The sequence below is a fragment of the Thermobia domestica genome, chromosome 5 (genome assembly GCF_964235325.1).
Source record: "Thermobia domestica chromosome 5, izTheDome1.hap1.1, whole genome shotgun sequence".
Lineage (NCBI taxonomy): Eukaryota > Metazoa > Arthropoda > Insecta > Zygentoma > Lepismatidae > Thermobia > Thermobia domestica.
Window position 1 is genome coordinate 279,189,690 of NC_137458.1, and position 18,221 is coordinate 279,207,910.

General features: G+C 36.8%; 1 protein-coding gene across 2 annotated transcripts in view; it reads left to right on the forward strand.

Moving 5' to 3' along the window:
* Positions 1-279: 279 nt before the first annotated feature.
* LOC145686654 (interleukin-1 receptor-associated kinase 1-binding protein 1-like) overlaps positions 280-18,221 on the forward strand; it is a 31,418-nt gene continuing 13,476 nt past the window's right edge. The window contains exons 1-2 of one of the 2 annotated variants that reach the window (XM_081760139.1): positions 280-747; positions 16,829-17,028. In XM_081760139.1, the coding sequence (XP_081616265.1) occupies positions 454-747; positions 16,829-17,028 (494 nt within the window). In that variant the 5' untranslated portion in view covers positions 280-453. The other variant, XM_081760140.1, reaches the window with a different exon arrangement.

The following is an 18,221-nucleotide window of genomic DNA, read 5'->3' on the forward strand; positions in this document are numbered from 1 at the left end:
AATTTCCCTCCGAAATTTTCCCTTTGACAAAAATTTTTTCCGCTCCTGGTATATGGTATGAGCATGCAAGTGGTATCATTTGAAAGTCAGCTCCATTCTGAAGAGAATGAGGTATGAACCATGGTCCTAGGATAAATAGTGACGATGCAGTAGCTGCTTGACTGAAAGTCTAAAAAATAGAACATAGGAATCACTTTATACTAGAAAATCCTTGGTAATCCCAATGTCCGAATGTTCAGTGTTGCAATATAAGAACGTTTCAACTTGTGTATTTAATAATAATATATTAAGAACTTTGTTTGGCAATGAGTTGACAACAATGGTTCTTAGGAATTAGGAGCATTTTGAATGGAAAAATTTAGCTATACATGTATTATTCCTAATTATACACAAATTATTTGTGTTTTTGTGTGAAATTGAGTTTTGTATTTCGTTGTAAACTTAGATAAAGGGATGATTCATGCTGCACACCAAGGTACTTTCAGTGCAGGAATGTTTACCTGTAATGATGTAGATAATGAACGCAAAACTCTACAAAATGATGTCAACAAATTGTGGAAAGCTGCTTCACTACCTAAAGTAAATCTTGCCAAAGTAGTGGGATTTTCAGAACTTATCGTTGAACCAGATAAAATACAGTTTTGCGTCAAAGTTGAAAGTACAAAAGACACAGTTGAAGATGCAAGGAAGAGTGTTTCTAAGAGAATTGATTACATAACACAAATAATAAGGAACAGTAAGGTGAAGGTAAGAATAAATGCATTTAAAGATCCCTCAAAACAAAGTATCCAGAAAGCTCAAGTGTAAAAATGAATACCAAAATTATTCACTTTCCTAAGTGGCATCCACAAGTTGCAATATTCGGTAAAAGTGCACTTCGAGCAGAACAAGTGATTTTGTCACAAGATAGCATTATTCAGGTAAGGTGAAGTAGAAATAAGTAGGGTAGGGTAGGGTAGGGTAGGGTTAGTTTAAGGGACACGTCTTTATTTTGGCCATTTTATTCAATGAATCGATTTGTAACGAAGAGAAAAACAACACGCCATCACTCGCTGACGCTCGCTGGGCAATTCTATATAAAGGAAATAATAACCTTTGGTACAGAAAGGAGCTAATGTATACATATGGGCACACAGGTAGGTTCTCGAAACCGGAAACTAAAAATCAAATCACTGTATCGAAGATTAAAATGAATGAAATGACCAAAGTAAAGACTGCTTAGTCTTAGGGAAGTTTGGACCCACCTTGGTGGGAAAAAAAAAAAAAAAGGCTTGTGTATAGCCCGCTCCCCCCAGTTCTTTGTCACAGGAACTGGAAGAGTCACTACTACTACTTATATTGAGAACAGAACCCAACCAACCACTGCGGGGCTTCTAACCCGTTCCTACTACTACTACTACTACTATTGCTACTAACTACCACTACTACTACCGCTACTACTACTACTACTACTACTACTACTACTTATACAAAAACTTCCTTACCACAGGATTTACATCTTAAATCTTTATAACATGCGGTTCCGATTCATTATGAACTAGTATCAATCGTTAGAATCATTATGATTCGTTAAAAATCACTGGGGGGAGCGGGCTATACTCAATCCAAAAAAAAAAAAAAACTGTAATTCCTCGTATTGCTGTATATTAAGAATCGGGCCTAGTGCTGGTGTAGTTTTGGCGCACCACATTTACAGGTGAAATTGAGTAATTTGCCGGAAAAGATATATCCATAAGGAACATATTTCTGCAGTCCACAAAATTTTACAGAAAGTAATAGAGCTGTATTTCAGGTTTACATGTGTAGGATTCCTAGTGTAAAATCATTACAAATGCTTTACGGTGGATAAAGTAAGTGAGTCCATATGAAAGATGACTTTATTAGATGTTATTTTCCGCCGGCGGTGTATTTCTGTACTGTGTACAGACGCTATATTTTACGTTTACAGGTGAAACGTTACTAGTGTAAAACCACGACAAGTGCTATTGAAACTGGAATATATGCCAAAATCCACTTCTTTTTCTCTGTCCTAGCGTACGCGTATATCCATCATCGCTGATGCGCCCGCTCCCTTCGGACGCACCCTCGCGCTATTCCGCAGGCCCACCAGCTTCGCCCTACTCTGTCTCGGTTAGCATTCGTGTATTTTAGTAGCTACCTAGCACAGGTTGGTTTGTGCTTTTGCACTGTAATTCTTATACCATGCCTCTGGAAGCCGTATTTATACGCAAAGCGAAAAAGAATTCTAATTTTTCAACAATTATCTATGGGGGTCCCTTTGAATTTTATCAATGCCAAGTGAGCTATTTTCATGTCGCCCAGCGCAATCTTTTAGGAGACAATAAGAAGTAAACTAGTGAAAAAATTACAATTTATCAACAATTATTTTTAGTGGTGCGCCAAAAATACACCTGCATGTCAGGTCCTATGAATGTTCCGCTCAAAGTGCACCGGTATCAAAAAATTAAAAAAATGTGCAGGAGAAAGAATGGTGAGAATGGTTTCTAATATTACATCGTTCAGATTTTGTTCATTGTGGGGCGATTAAATTCAACATTACTTTTTTGCAACGGCCTTTTGTACATAAATACCTACTGTTGCTGATGTACTTGGTCTGTACGGACTCACCACCGCACTACCATGGGCCCAGCCTGAAGAAAACCGTTTTTTTTTCGGGTTACACCCGCTTGCAAAAACAAAAAAACACCTTGGCTTTTTCTTAGTATATTACTGGTACAACTAAGATGATCACATTGAAAGTGATTTTTATAAGGTTTTGGGCTTTCCTTCGGTGAATTAGAAAATGAAATGAAATCTTGGAATTTTACGTCCCACGATTGTGCCGGTTAGGCTAAAGGAGACGGTGATCATGATAAATGAATGAAATTGTGGAATGAAGAAAGTGTGAGGAAACGGGAGATCCCCGAGGAAACCCAAGCACACGGCGTTTGTCCACCACAAAGTTCACTTGGCGGGGGCTGGGATCGAACCTGAGATCCCACACTCTACCACTGAGCCACCGCGGCCCCTTTGGGTGAATTAGATGCTTTCACATTAAGATATCCAACAACATTCAACATAACACCTTTATAAAGTTCTGAATGCACTAAATTAGGGTTGCCAGATTTAGTAAACGAAAAACTGGGACACTAATCTCGGGCTATATATAAGGTCAAGCTTCCTACTTATTTGGTCAGAATCAATTAATTACCTGTCTTTCTCAGGTTACTAGTTACAGTTTTCCAGTTCATTCTATACATATTAACACAAATGAAGCGCCACAAGGAATATGCAAAGAATGTTAAAAGGTAACATAAGAAGAGCTGCCTGGCGTCCCTTATTCCGAACTCCAATTTGTTGTGTTAAACAGGTCCAAAATATTGTGCGAATTACGAAACACTCTCCCATTTATGATTGAGGAGATACTTTTTTTTTTCTTTGTCACGTCTCCACCTGAGTCAGAAACACTATCCTAAAAGAAATACAAATTTAACAAGAGAAAAATACCTTTATGGTAAATTCAGAAGTATAAGCAAAAAGTAAATCTCTTTAAAGACTTACGTAGGTTCTCCAAAAGTTCGGCAGAAGAAAAATCCAGTATCAAAATTAAACAAGAGCAACAACACCTTTATCGCTTTGCGTTTTTAAACTGCCACTTCTTGTGCTACACTAAATGGTTACGGAATTTTAACCTGAAAATTACTGAAAATTTGACTTCACTCTACACACACTGGACTGGGCAAAACGCTTGTTTGTAAAATTGTTCGTCAGAACACGGCATCAGGACGAAAGAGACAGTTTAAATGCGGTTAACATGTATCGACTGAGAAGTAACTCGTCTAAATGTATGAATCGAGTTGCAGGATGAGACATACTTCGCCTAATAGAGAATGTGAAAATATATGTATGTGCAAAGTTACAGCGGCTGAACACATAAGAAATTTAGAGAGTGGGGCTCAAATTTGGTGGGAGAAGGGTTATGCTGTGTTATGAAAATACATAAATAAACTTGAATCATAAAAATAGTGGACGATAGACAACACAAACGGTGGTAATTTCACATACTGGCAAAAGAAGGATGGGCACAGTAGATCACGAACCTCCGCCGCCATCGTGAAATCCGCCATTTTGGATATGTGATGTTTTTTGAAAAGGGAAGGTAGTCATGCGGTACATGTGTTAGGACTGTTTTAATCAAGAATTCAATGCTTTTTTTTTTTTTTTTTTTTTTTTCATATCACTAACCGTTGATGAATTATTGCCTGTTTTATCTTTTGGATACCATCACAACATATTCTCGGTAGTGCATAACCACCCTGTGCAACAATGGTGTATGCCACACGCCTCTTCCACTCCTCACGCACAGCCAGCAATTCGTAGGAGTCGAGATCCGGAGAGCGTGGCGGCCACGCCACTGATCCGCGACGTCCGTTCCACTTTCCAGTTAACTGTTGATCTTCGATCCTGCTGGAAGAACTTTGGATATAAACCGTTCTCCGACAACGTTGATGGCAGGATATCCTAGTCCGGCAACCGTAGGTATTGTTTGGCTTCCAAATTACCGTAGAAAAAGAATAGACCAATAACCCTTGTGCCAAAAATATTACACTATACCATAGTCTGCTGCCCAGAAACTATCCATGACGTATTACTCCAATGAGAGTTATTTCCATTCCACCAGCGGTGTTTTTTGTCTGTTTACTTCTCCGTTGATATAAAAATTCGCCTCATCGGAGAACAGCACGGTCAAGGTGAATCTGGATTCGGTACCAGTTGTGCTGTTGCTCATTCTGCAAACTGCACCCGACTGTCTAGATCGTCCTCTGTTAGATGCTGGAGTTTGTATGGGTGCCATTTGTTAGTAGAATATATCCTCTGAGTGGACGTTCGACTAACTCCACATTCATCCAGATATCATGTGCTACACGTCCAAGTTGCTATTGCTTAAGAAGATAGACAAAGAAAGTTGAGTGAAAAAATATAGCGTGTGATGAGTAAAGTAGTGGTTTACTTACAGTACGTAATAATTGCATGTCAATCTATCAGATTTTATTATGTTATTTTCTATATTAGTAAGTATGTCGTTTAACAAAAGGTAGCTATATGAACTCCATATTGTTTTTGACCAAAAGCGGAAGTGGCTCTTCAAGGCAGGAACAGTTCTCTTCGCCACTTGTAGTAGTAGTAGTAGTAGTCTTCCAGTTCCGGTGACAAAGAACTGAGGGGAGCGGGCTATACATAAGCCCTACGCGATATCATTGGAAGATCAATTAGACATAAGGAAGCAGCAAACAGATATATGGCAACATGCAGTACATATACCGTAGAGCCCTGATACCAATTTCAATATCTTCTGCACGCATAATTACATATAGATCCCAGCCTATTAATAAATGTAGGGTTTAACTCTTTGCGGTACGGAGTTTATGTAAAAGGTGGTCTAATACAAGTACCATCGTGCTTCAAAGAGTTAAACCATATCAGTTCCTTACTTTAGTTGAAACTAGTTTAAATAAGGTAACCACCACATACTACTATTCAATCGTAACAGAAGAGGCCAAATTAAAAGTAAAGCTTATACTGCGAATTTTATTGATACATATTGTTTAACGATAAATCTTTCATATTAAATTGTTAGCTCTTATGAGGGGGGAAAGGTTTTTCACCTTCCGAACCTGATGTTCTAGTAGACTAGCATTTTAATCGCCATCATCCTTCCATCAAAATCTAAAACTTACAATAACAAACGTTGCTTCTATTTCTTATATTACATAAATGCTCCACTGATAAGTCTATAACTCGTTCACTTTGTTGAGATCAGCGAAATTAATGGTTGTATGATTTTTCTAGATCTTCTTTAATTGATTATTCCCTTCCTATACATCTAATTTATATCTTTTTAAATTTTTTATATCAAAATTTCCTCTTCTTTTTGAGGTGCAAATTTATTCCATTTCGACATTTTTTTAAAGAAAATATATGAATAACAATATGGTAAAGTAGAACTGTAAATAATAACACAAGTAACAACAAGAACAAAATGTAGTTCTGTAATGAGGTCATGAAATGACCAACAGATTACATAACTAATACAGTATTAATATTCTTATGAATGAGTTGTGGGGAATCGGAGACCTCCCGTACTACAGTGCTTCCGGACTCCGGTTGTAGTACCTATCCGCCCCTGTGCAGGAGGAGCAGAAGAAGAAAAAAATTGTATAATTGTATGGTTTTGTATGCATATAGTTTGATAAAAGTGTTTAGAAAACTGTTAATCTTACCAAAAATATTGTACTAATACAAATTCCTATAAAAAAAATCGTCGATTTTCCTCAACAAACCCATGACTGAGATACGAGCATCATTCGAAACATTAAGTTTCTCTCAATTTTTTTGTTCCTCGTACTGTGACCATTACTGTCTTTGATAGCCAAATTATTAGAACCAGGGCTGTAGTCGAGGGTACACGGCGGTAGACGCGTATACCCTCTGCTTAGTCATTAGAGTGTACCTTCTGCTTCAAAGGGTATAAACCCTGGAACACATGGTCTCAAATCACCGTGCTGTAAATGACAGTAAATCGACTTTGTACAAAACGCGCTAGTGGCAATTGTTGAAGAATCAAAAGGGCATGTATACTATATACGAGTTCAAATTGGGGTCAAACGCCGCTGCAGCGGGGCGGAAGGTATGCCAGGCCTTTGGTGAGAGTGTCGGGTGGGTACGTGGACAGTGCATCGGTGATTTAACAAGTTTAAGGACGGTGACAAAACACTCTAAGACGCACCACGTGCCGGAAGACCAACGCATGTACAAATGAAGATCTTCAGGCAGCAATGGGGGCGAACAGTGGGCAGACATTTGAGGAACTGGTATTACAATTCAATATGAGTGGAGAAATCATTCGGCACCACCTTCATCAACGTGGGAAGCACTACAAATTGGGTCGATGTGTCCCACATGATTTGACTCCGGGCCAGAAGGCAACGCGAGCAGACACGTTTGTTTCTTTGCTGTCTCGTCTAAGGAGGGAGTCATTTCTGGACAGGTGTTAACATGTGATGAGAAGTGGATTTTGTACGAAGTTCCAAGGCGCCGTCATTATTGATTAGCACCCCAAAGAACCAGTTCCAAAACAGCCAAAACCAGCACTGCACCCGAAGAAGGTTCTTCTGTGTGTTTGGTGGACTGCTCGCGGCATCGTGCATCGGAACTACTACCAGCTGGTCAGAGCTTCAATGCAACTGTCAGCAGTTGAGCCATGTTTAAGAAAAACTCAAAACTCTAGAGCCACCTGTTCTGAATCGCAAAGGGGCCCTCCTATTACGGGACAACACTAAGCCCCATTTGGCTAGGATGACGCGGGACACTATTCTACGCCTTGGATGAGAAACACTATTGCATCCACCATACTCCCCGTACATTGCACTGTCCGATTATCATCTATTCCATTCCTTGGGCAATCACCTTAGAGGACGCCAATTCAAATCCCTAGTAGAGGTCAAAATGCACTTGATACCTTGTTCGCTTCACGGCCCACCAAGTTCTAGCGCGATGGAATCCATGGCCTTCTAGAACATTGGCAGAAGGTCGTCGATGCTGATGGGGACTATTTTTGATCTTCCAGGAACGTCTTAGGTGACATATCAGTGTTCGAAGGTGGTGGGTGAAAAGGCGACAGAACTTTCGTGGTTACTTTTATATTATTTGGATATTATACAGGAAGGAACGAAAACACAAAAGTGTTAGTTTTAGGATGAAGGGCTAGAGCAATTCAAGATAGCGCATTATTGTTCTGAGAGAATATCGAAACGTCTTGAAGATCGATGGCTGTGATAGCTCAATTGCTTAAAACTTGTTCTCTGCTGAAGAGGACCAAATTTGTTCGATTTTTTAAAACTAAGGTATGAATATTTTGAACAACACGCCAGTGTTGATACGTAACTTTGAGCAATGCAGATCACAATCTATTAATTGAAAAAAAAGTCTTAATGATTTTATAGAGTTAAATTTCGGCACTTTTTTTTTTTTTTAATTTTGGCATACCGGGCGTGTTTTTTCTGTTCCTTCTTGGAGTGAGTTGGTTCCTTCTCCATACTTACACCCGTTTATGTTATTAATGGTGTAATTTAAGTAAGGAGTGTCATAAAAAATATGGTGAAATGGTTTTAGATTACAAAGCGATAACGTATCCTTTATATTTTAATTGAATTAATTAATACATACGTTTTACATTGTTCATTAAAAAATGCCTTCTATGATATTGACAATCATAGATGATTAGAAACACCATATACTCTGTGAAAATTTTAGGACTACAGCACTGATTCGAACATAAAACAAAATGCGGGAATCAGTTCTATTGACTCGGCAGACGAATATGAAACACATTCGTAATCTTAGATGTCTGTGGTGTAAGACTTATTGCGAAACGTTGCAGGTAAACTTGTGCTCATATTATTTATGCTCAATGACTCATCATTCTCGCCAATAATATTAAATACTGTTAGTTCATCTTGATTATGTCTAAAAGCCACCACCTCGGACTCATAATCTTCGTAGTTGACCTGAAAAATGATCATCAAATAACTAAGTTAAAAAATGAATGAATGTTTTGTCTACATAGAAACAAAAATAAATTTTATATTACATAGATTTTTAAGTATTTTATAATAGTAGTATTTACATTATATTTTATAACTTTGTGAAAAAAATTGAATAGTTCAGTTTTACGTTCCAGTTATGCCGGCTAAGCTAGGGGAGGCTTCATGAAAAAATACATCTTGTATATTTTAAATATATTTCATCATTTTTAGGCTGTTCTTTCCAACAAAAAGATGAAAATAATTTCAAAGTTAATTAAACATTAATATTAATCCGTAAGTACGAGATGAGAAAGCCGACCTTTAATCTCCTATTCGTGTATCTAATATCGTGTTCAAGATGTGCATTTTATATGTATATTATTAAAACTACCTATATAATTTCACTGAGAAGTTTGGAATTACGTGTACTTATCGCTAAAATATAGGATTAAACATTATAATATGATGAGTCAAGATTATTTTCTATAAACCTTTCAAAAGATGTATATGAAAATTCCCAGTTTTTTTTAACGTTATAATGCACTTAAAAAAATATTAACATTAACAAAGGGCTGGAAATAAATGAGGGAAAAACCAAACTCTTGGTTGTGTCTAAGATCAAGATACACCAGAGAAGACTCGGAACACATCTTTGCACTGATCCATACAAATTCGAATAGTAAATGAATACATCTACCTGGGATCCACAATCACGTCAAACAATGATCAGAACGCAGAAATCAAAAGAAGAGTCATAACCGCAAACAGAGCCTACTTCGCACTACTTCCCCTTCTAAGATCCAACTTCATCTCCATAAACACCAAGACGAAAATTTATAGAACTTTAATTAGGCCTATAGTTGCATAAAGATCTGAATGCTGGACTATGCGGAAAGAACTATTAGGAAGTTTAGAACGGAAGATATCAGGGTTGGCAAAAACCATGGTTTTTATTGAAAAAACCAAAAAAACATTTTTTTTTGTTTAAACCAGGTTTTTTCTGGTTTAAGTAATTTGTTTTATGCATTTATAATACATATGAACAGAAATAAGTTTGTATCGCCGTGGTGTTATTATGCAACAACGAGGTTATGCTGGAAGGGGCCACATAAACTTAAAACGGAATCCAAACCGCTTCTCGGCTTACATCCGAGAGAAATTATTCTCTATTTAGACTCGAAACCGGGACTAATTGGCCACAAATGCGATGAATCTGCTAACTCAATCACGAAGGACTCCTGATAAAAATACGTTGTACTGATCTTTACATACTTGTTAATATAATTGTGAAGAGTCATTTCAGATGGACAAAAAGATAAACAGTTGCACAATTGAAACCATTATACTGAATTATATACCTAGGTATAAATTGGGAAACTCCTGCCTCAGACATTGGGAAAATCCTGTTTTTACTTTAAATGTAAAGCAATAACGAAAAAAAAATCCCCTTATTGCTTGCCATGTAAAATTTTATGGTCAACGTATCATAACCAGTACGCTAAATCTGAGATATTAAATTACAAATTTAGTATGTAGATATCATTCAATTAAATTAAAATTGAAAGTCCAATCCAAGCTAATGCTGGAAGCTACATGGGTAGTTGATAAATTTTGCCAATTTCTATCAATATATTTAAGCAACCTTGGGTTCTTTATAAAACAACAGGCATTCAGGGAAGCAGAAATATACAATTTGGTTTCGTTTCGTATGTTTAGGCTTAATATCCTTATGTAATATCGAGGTAAGAAGAAGACTTTCGCTTAAAGTGACATCCGTACCACTACTTGGTTTACACTTGAAAGAAAGGTTATGGTTCGACAGAGAATTGAACATGGGACGCCTTGATTAAAAGATGAAAAGGATATAAAACTAATGCGGATGGTTTGATATGTGGAAACGTCACCATGAAGTTCATACGATTTAAAGCATTTTTCTTTTTCTTTTTTGTTTGGTTTAAACCAGTTGGTTTTTTTGAAGAAAAAAAAAAACAGCTGGTTTTTCAGCCAACCCTGGAAGATATTAAGGAAAATATACCTATGGAGCAGTGAAAATAGATGAAGCACATATCGAATCATATACAATAACAAACTATACAATAGATACAACGATGCAGACATAGTAACGCATAGCCGTTTACAATAGGTAGGGCATAGACCTATCATCAGAATGGGAGAAGAAAGAGTAGTAAAGAAAATTTTCTTAGCTGACATAGAAGGGACCAGAAGGGAAAGACCGAGAAAAAGAGGTGGGACATGGAACTGAGGGATACCAAGGACGCCAGGATTCTCTAATTCTAATTCTGATACTAATGTTGTTCAAACTATTAGTCTAATATGACTGAAATAACATTTGTTCTCTCAGATTATAGCAAATTTGATTGTTCTTCTAATGACAAATATATTAATTTATACATATAATATATTCGATTTAATATTAGTGAACCCATCGTAGTTGACCTGAAAAATGATCATCAAAAAATTAGTTAAACAATGAAAGAATATTTTGACTACAAAGGAACAAGAATAAACTGAAGATAGAAATACAGGGTGCGGAATAAGTAACGCCCTTTTTAGCTTTCATTGCTTTATATTATTATTATTATTATTGTTTTATTTTTGTATTTCGTTTTACCATGTATTACAATATTTTAAAATAAACATGTTATTCATTTTATATATTGTAGGAATTTGACCTTAGTATGATCTTGCGATTAACGAAGGCGCAGAGAGTGCGAGCGATTCAACTTTATTACGAAAACAAGAAAAATGATGCTGAACCCGGCTGCTTGTTAGGTGCAAAATTGAACATTTGACAGGTGTAGAGTCGAAGTATCACAATTTTAATAAGGGAATTTATTACTCAAAAATCCAGTAGGTGTATTTTCAATAATTAGGTTCTTCTTGTTCTTGTTCATAGGTTGCTGGGCAACATGGAAATTTTAAAACTTCTCTCGCTTGGGAGAGCTGTTTTATACTTTGATAAGGCCTCTTCTTCGTAATTGCGCCTAAATATTCTATCCTCGATCTTCCTCTCCCTGGTTTTCCTTCTTTCTTTTCTTCTGTCAGCACGGTGATTCAATTGGAGTGCCGAATAAAATGGCCAAGCATCCTGTTTTTTCTTTTTCCTATTATCTCCATGATCTGTCGTCCTTCGTTAGCTTCCCTTAGTACGTCTTCATTCCTTTTCCTTTCAGTCCATGATATGCGTAGCATTCTGCGCCCACACCACATTTCAAATGCTTCCAATTTGGATATTTCAGATTTTCTCAATGTCCACGTCTCTGATCCGTAAAGCGCCACGCTCCATTCCAGTGTCTTAATAAATCGTTTATGAACATCCATTTCTTGATGTTAGTCGTCCTCTTTTCCTATTGAATGTTTATTTAGTCTGCGCTATTCTTGAACTTACGTCTTTTTCGCTTCTTCCGTCCGAGGATATTAGACTTCCTAAATAGGGAAATGTCTTAAAGTCTTCGATTTTCTCACCATCTAGCCATACGTTTGCCTTTTCCTGTCCTTCTCTTGTTCACTTTATCACTTTGGTTTTTTCTTATCTTCATTTTGCATGTTTTTTTTTTAGTTGGTCGTTCAAGTTTGAAAGCTAATACGCCCCCCCATATGCCTCCTCTTAAATATTTTTTAATCCTTTTTTTCCACTCTGAAAGCTAGGCAAGCGATAGGATGAAAGCATGGATGTGATTTTAAAACTCCTTGTTGTTTTGTAAAATTAGCTACACAAATCTTCCGAAAGCCTTCCGTTTTTAGGTGAGACATACAAGTTCTTTCAGGTTATTTTTTTTCAATCTGAAGAACGAAAAGCGGGACAAACAGGCGTCCCGAAAGTGTTCATCGGGACAGTTAATTTTTTCATTGAAAAACGGGATATCTGACAACTCTACACTAGATGAATAAAAAGAAAAACTTAACTTCTTTAGATACTTCCAGGGGTAGTTGGTGAGTACTTCAAATTAAATACCCGTAGCTAAACTCCCTCTATAAAAATTGTTGCGGAAGAACCGCAGAATTCTGAAACTAGGATATTTCAATAGAGCACATACTAGTTCCTAAACCAAGTCTTGACCCGACTACGGTAAGTCCCATAGTATTGGAGCTATGGACCTTTAAAGTTCATTTTTTCGGCAGCCTATAACTCCTAAAGGAAGCATTTGTGCATCCAGGTTGGTCTATATTTTCGTCTTATTTTGGTGTCAGGAATAAGCCACCTTGTCGGTGTTTTGAAACACCATGTATAATGTTGGCATTACTAAGCATTTAGTCGAAGTCTGAGACTAAACACAGAACTTCAGAATTCAAGTATTTCAAACATATAAAAGAAAAAGTGTGTATTGAGAGCGCAAAATTTTCACCGATCAAGGTATAGTAAGATAGTTCTGTAAATTCTGTTAATTATGGTAAAACGGAAATAACTTACACTTAACATTGATCAAGAATTTCTGAATAAATCTTGAAATACTATTATTTTTATTTTATTTTATTTTTGAGATCAGGGCCGTAACCTTCGAATAACGTTGATTAAAAAGATCAGGCTCTTTCTGTATATATATACAGGGTGTCTACTGGTCATGAAAGTCATGAAAAAGTCATATATTTTGCTTAGTAGTCATGAAAGCCATGAAAAAGTCCTTTATTTACCCAACTGGTCATGAAAATCTGAAATCTCAGAGTATATTTTTATACTTCATACTTTTATACCTCATACTGCATGTACTGAAACAGTTGTACCAGGTCAGTAATTGTGAGAATTTCCCCCACCAGTTAGTGCTGGCTAACTGGTACTTTACTGTCTTCCTAGCTGCTCCCCATTTCATCTTCTAGTCTCTGTAATATAGTAACAACTTTTTACTGTCCAACTTTCTAATCTGCTATATCTTTACTTCTAAGAAATGTAAATTGTGTATTTTGGGGCCTTTAGACTTATGCAAATAATATTATTCGTTTGAGTTTGCAGATTTTAAATTTGATGATCTATTTTTTTAAAACGAATTTCTTTCATAATTTGTTTTGTCTTTATTATATATATAATATATAATAACCTATATAATATAATAATCCTCAACTTATGTTTAGTGATAGCGCCATAGCTCAGAAATTCCATATGCAAAAAGATAAGCTAGCATACATGATAACCTATGGTTTAGGTCCCTAGTTCCAGAATTTGGTTGTTCGTGAAGTTAAATTTCTTTATGGTATACCGTATCATTTGATGAGAGTCTAAATAAAGTGGCTCAGCAAGGACAAATGGATATTGTTCTTCGGTATTGGAACAGTGACGCAAATTCTGTATCAACAAGCTATTTGACGTCTGCCTTTCTTGGACACTCAACGGCTGTGGATTTAAGTGAAGCATTTAGAATAGCTTTGGGGAATTTTGGACTTTCTCTCAACAACATAATCCAAATTTCTATGGATGGTCCAAATGTCAACCACCGATTTTTGACAGATATGAAGAACATGTTGAAGGATGAATTATCTCCAGACAATCCTGAAATGCTTGAAGCAGGGACTTGTACATTGCACACTGTACATGGTTCATACAAAACTGCTCATGAAAAAACTGAATGGGAAATGCACACATTTTGTCGCTCAGCTTATTATCTCTCTAAGGACTTTCCCAGCAGAAGAGCTGATTTTATTCATTATTCTGGACCCAACAAAGTTCCCGAAGAAATTCTGCGTAATCAGGTGGACACAAAACTCTGATGTTTTCCAGCGAGCCATTGAAGTTCTTGGTGCATTAAAAAAGTATGTAGAAAGCGTAGAAAAAAATCCACCTACATCAAAGAACTTTGGAAAGGTGCAAGAGTTCCTGAAAGATAAACTCCTTAGTGCGAAGCTAAATTTTTTACTGTCTGTGTCCGTTATGCTGGAACCATTTCTGATACTGTTTCAATCTAATGACTGTCTGCTACAATTCATGTACCAGGAACTCTTTTCCCTGTTGCGAAAGGTGGCTGATCGTTTTGTGAGGGAAAATGTGATGGGAGAAATGACAAGTCCTCCAAAGTTAATGAAACTAGACATCCCCAAAGAAAGTAATTTGAAGTTGGCCCGTGATATTGATATTGGATTTGCAGCAAAAAATGCATGCAAGAATTTGAAAGAAGCTGATGTACTACAGATCAGGAATGACTGCAGAATGTTTTTAGTTACTATGTTTACAAAGTTGAGTGTTAAATGCCCCCTCAAGATGAAGCTTGTTAGAGGCGCAACTTGCTTGGATCCTGAAGTGATGTTGAATGAGGACCTCCCATTCTTCACCTGTGAATTCAGCCCTGGAAGAATTTGTGAATAAGAAGTACATGGCTTCTGAAGTTGCTGATCTGGTAAAAAACAACTACATTTGCTTCTGTGAAAAAAGCAAGGTGAAAGAAGCTTTAAAAGCTTTCTCCAGGAAAGATTATAAACTTGACCAGTACTTAATGAAGCTGATCACCGAAACCAGTCTTGTTGAACCAGCTACACTGAAATTCTTCAAGCAACTTCTGATCTTATTTCATGGTAATGCTGCAGTAGAAAGGTGCTTCTCTGTCAACAAGGAATGCCTTGTAGAGAATCTGGCAGAAGACTCTCTCATTGCTCAGCGGTCAGTGTATGGTGGAATCCAAGCAGCAGGTGGTGTGAAGGCCGTTGCAGTCACAAAGCCTTTGATACTATCTGTGCGAAATGCATCGTCACGAAGGCGAGAAGTCCTCAAAAGGCAAAAAGACACCTACGAAGAACAAGAGAAAGCAAAACGCACCATGTTGAAAGACTTAAAATGTTTGGAACTGAAACGTAAAGCTCTCAGTGACTCAGTAACTTCAGAACTTGATGGAATTGATGTTCAAATTAACTCATTAAAAAAGAATTGAACTTGTAATATTCAATCAAGATGTCCATTTTTGTGTTCACTTTTTTTTTAAAGTTTTGATGTGATACTAGTATGCAGACTGTGAGAAAAAAATATTTGTAAAAGTACCCTTGAAAAAAGAGAAAAAAAAAAGGCATCAGACCCCATCCAGGATGAAGGTTCCATTATGAACAAATTCAGTAGGTCTTATCAGTATGTTTATGTACGCTAATTTCAAATATGACACGATGGAAAAGAATTGTATATTTACGTAATCAGTCTTTTCTTGTAAACGAAAATTATAAATTTAGAATTCAGAGTACATAAAATGCAGATAAAAAACCTAGCTAATGTAACGGGATTGTTCACAAGATTTTTTTAAATCTATAGAACCTGGTAAGCCTTAAACCCATACTTGAACCGCAATTAAAAATTTCTTTACTGCCCTTTAAATTGCTCTTGCATTTTAAAATTAGTTGTCAGCTAATCGACATTATGTACATTAGACAAATAAGAACATAATGTGATCTTCATCTTAACCGATGCACCACTGATGGTAGGGGTTTATTATTACTAATGGTAAATTTTTATCGCCATGGTCATGAAAATTTGAACAAAAAGGTCATGAAAAGTCATGAATTTACTTTCTGGTATTCCAGTAGACACCCTGATATATATATATATATATATATATATATATATATATATATATATATATATATATAAAGATATAACGCTGTATTGTGATTGTATAATTGTCATAATGTTATTGATTTAGCATAAAACTTTGTTCAATGTTTCAGTGTGCTTCCTTCTCCTTTACCATTTATATTGACGGCCGCGTAATGCTCTCAAAATGATTGGGGGCCGCGGTGGCTCAGTGGTAGAGCGTTCACCGCTGGTGCTAGGGGTCCCGGGTTCGATCCCAGCCCCCGCCAAGTGAACTTTGTGGTGGACAAGCACCGTGTGTGGGGGTTTCTCGGGGTTCAGCCGTTTCCTCCCACTTTCTTCATTCCGCCATTTCATTCATTACTCATCATCACCGTCTCCTTTAGCCTAACGGCATAACCGTGAGACGTAAAACTCAAAGATTTCATTTCATTTCATTTTTTGAAAATGATTGGGACAGAGCTCTTTTCGTCACTGGACGGAACGGAAATTGCATTCTGTATTTTATTTAGGAATAGTTCATTATAAATTCTGCTGTACATACCCACTTCATGGACATTCATATATATATCATTGCCGACTAGTTGATTTCACATTTTGTTAATTGTAGTTCTGTTATAGTATATCTAATAATTTTATAATTTCTTTCTTCAGCATCCCCAAGATTTTAAAATCAAATTGGTGATAAATAGTATTGTAATATTCTGTTGTTTTTATGTTCCAGGGTGAAGAAAATATACAAATACATAATATTTTGAAGAAAGAAGGAGAACAGTATCATTTATCGGGTGAAGTGTTTGTAACTTGTGATAAGTTGCATCAATATGAGACTATCGTGAATATTATAGTGGAAAAACTTGTAACTGGGTTTACAATCACAGAGCCCATATTTCATCATTCAGCTGAACGGTTGCAAGAAGCCATGTAAGTATGCAGTGTTTCATTATAAATATGGTGTGAAATTAATGAGGAGTTTATGCGGTACTCATAAACAAAACTGCTAAGATTTTAGTGTTTTTACTAATTTACTAGAAATGTATTACTAAAGCAACTGTACTTAAACTATTCCAAAATAGTTGAATCGGTCTTATAATGCGTTAATAATGAAGTAGGATTAGTGGGTAGACATTTCTAATGACATTGTTTTAATGCAGTGGCGGTTTCTCTTAATGTTTGCATGTTTGTACAAACCTCCTTCCAATATTTTCATTTTTTATTTATGCTAAATCACTTTTCGTTTTATTGTCGACATCATCTTTCCTTAAAGAAGTGCGTTTCAAATGGGGCTGGCTCATAGCTTTCGGGAGTTCGACAAACTCCCCAGCTGGGCTACTGCGGGGGCTGCGAGGTGCGAGGATCCTTATAGTGCCTCATAGGAATCTATATGTTTGCAGATCTTTTGCAAGCAAGTCTACCAACAAAAACAACTTTTCCAAAACAAAACGCTTTGGAACTGGAAATTCTCCACAGTATTTCCCCCGGCAATTTTGGTTGACACGGTTCTCGCCTGAAGGGACACGCTCCAAGTCGTACCAGAGGAGAGAGAGAGAGAGAGAAAAAAAAAACTTGCGCCTTGTCTAAATGCGAGATTGCCAAGTGGTCATAACTATTTGTTCTGTTAACCAAGTAAGGTCAAGGCAGCTATGGAGACAGTAAAGGCGACCCCGTGAAGAGTGAAGACAGATTGAGGATATCAGTAGTTAATACACTCGTGTTTGAATGAGTAGAAATTTGGCAGCATAAAGAGAATATTTTCCTTTCCATATGTGTATAGGTAAATGAGAGAATTGGAGAGCAGTTTTTAGAAAAAGTGTATTAATGGGGAAAGGGGTGAGATTTTAAAGGGGACTGCAATCCCTGCCCTCAACTCGACTGACCAATGTCCAATGTAGGAAACCCTTGTCTTTCTTCACTTTCCTCTTCCGCCTACTATCACCCACGCCTTTGGCTACTTAAATAGGGGTTAGCACCCCTCTCACTAAAAGGTCTTTTGGGGGGGGGGTATTTGGATGGTTTCTTTTGGCGCAAAACAAATCACACCGGAAAAAATCATGTATTTGGAGTCGGACAGGAGTATGTTCACGATCAAATTGTCGAATCTGTTCGTACTTTGTAGT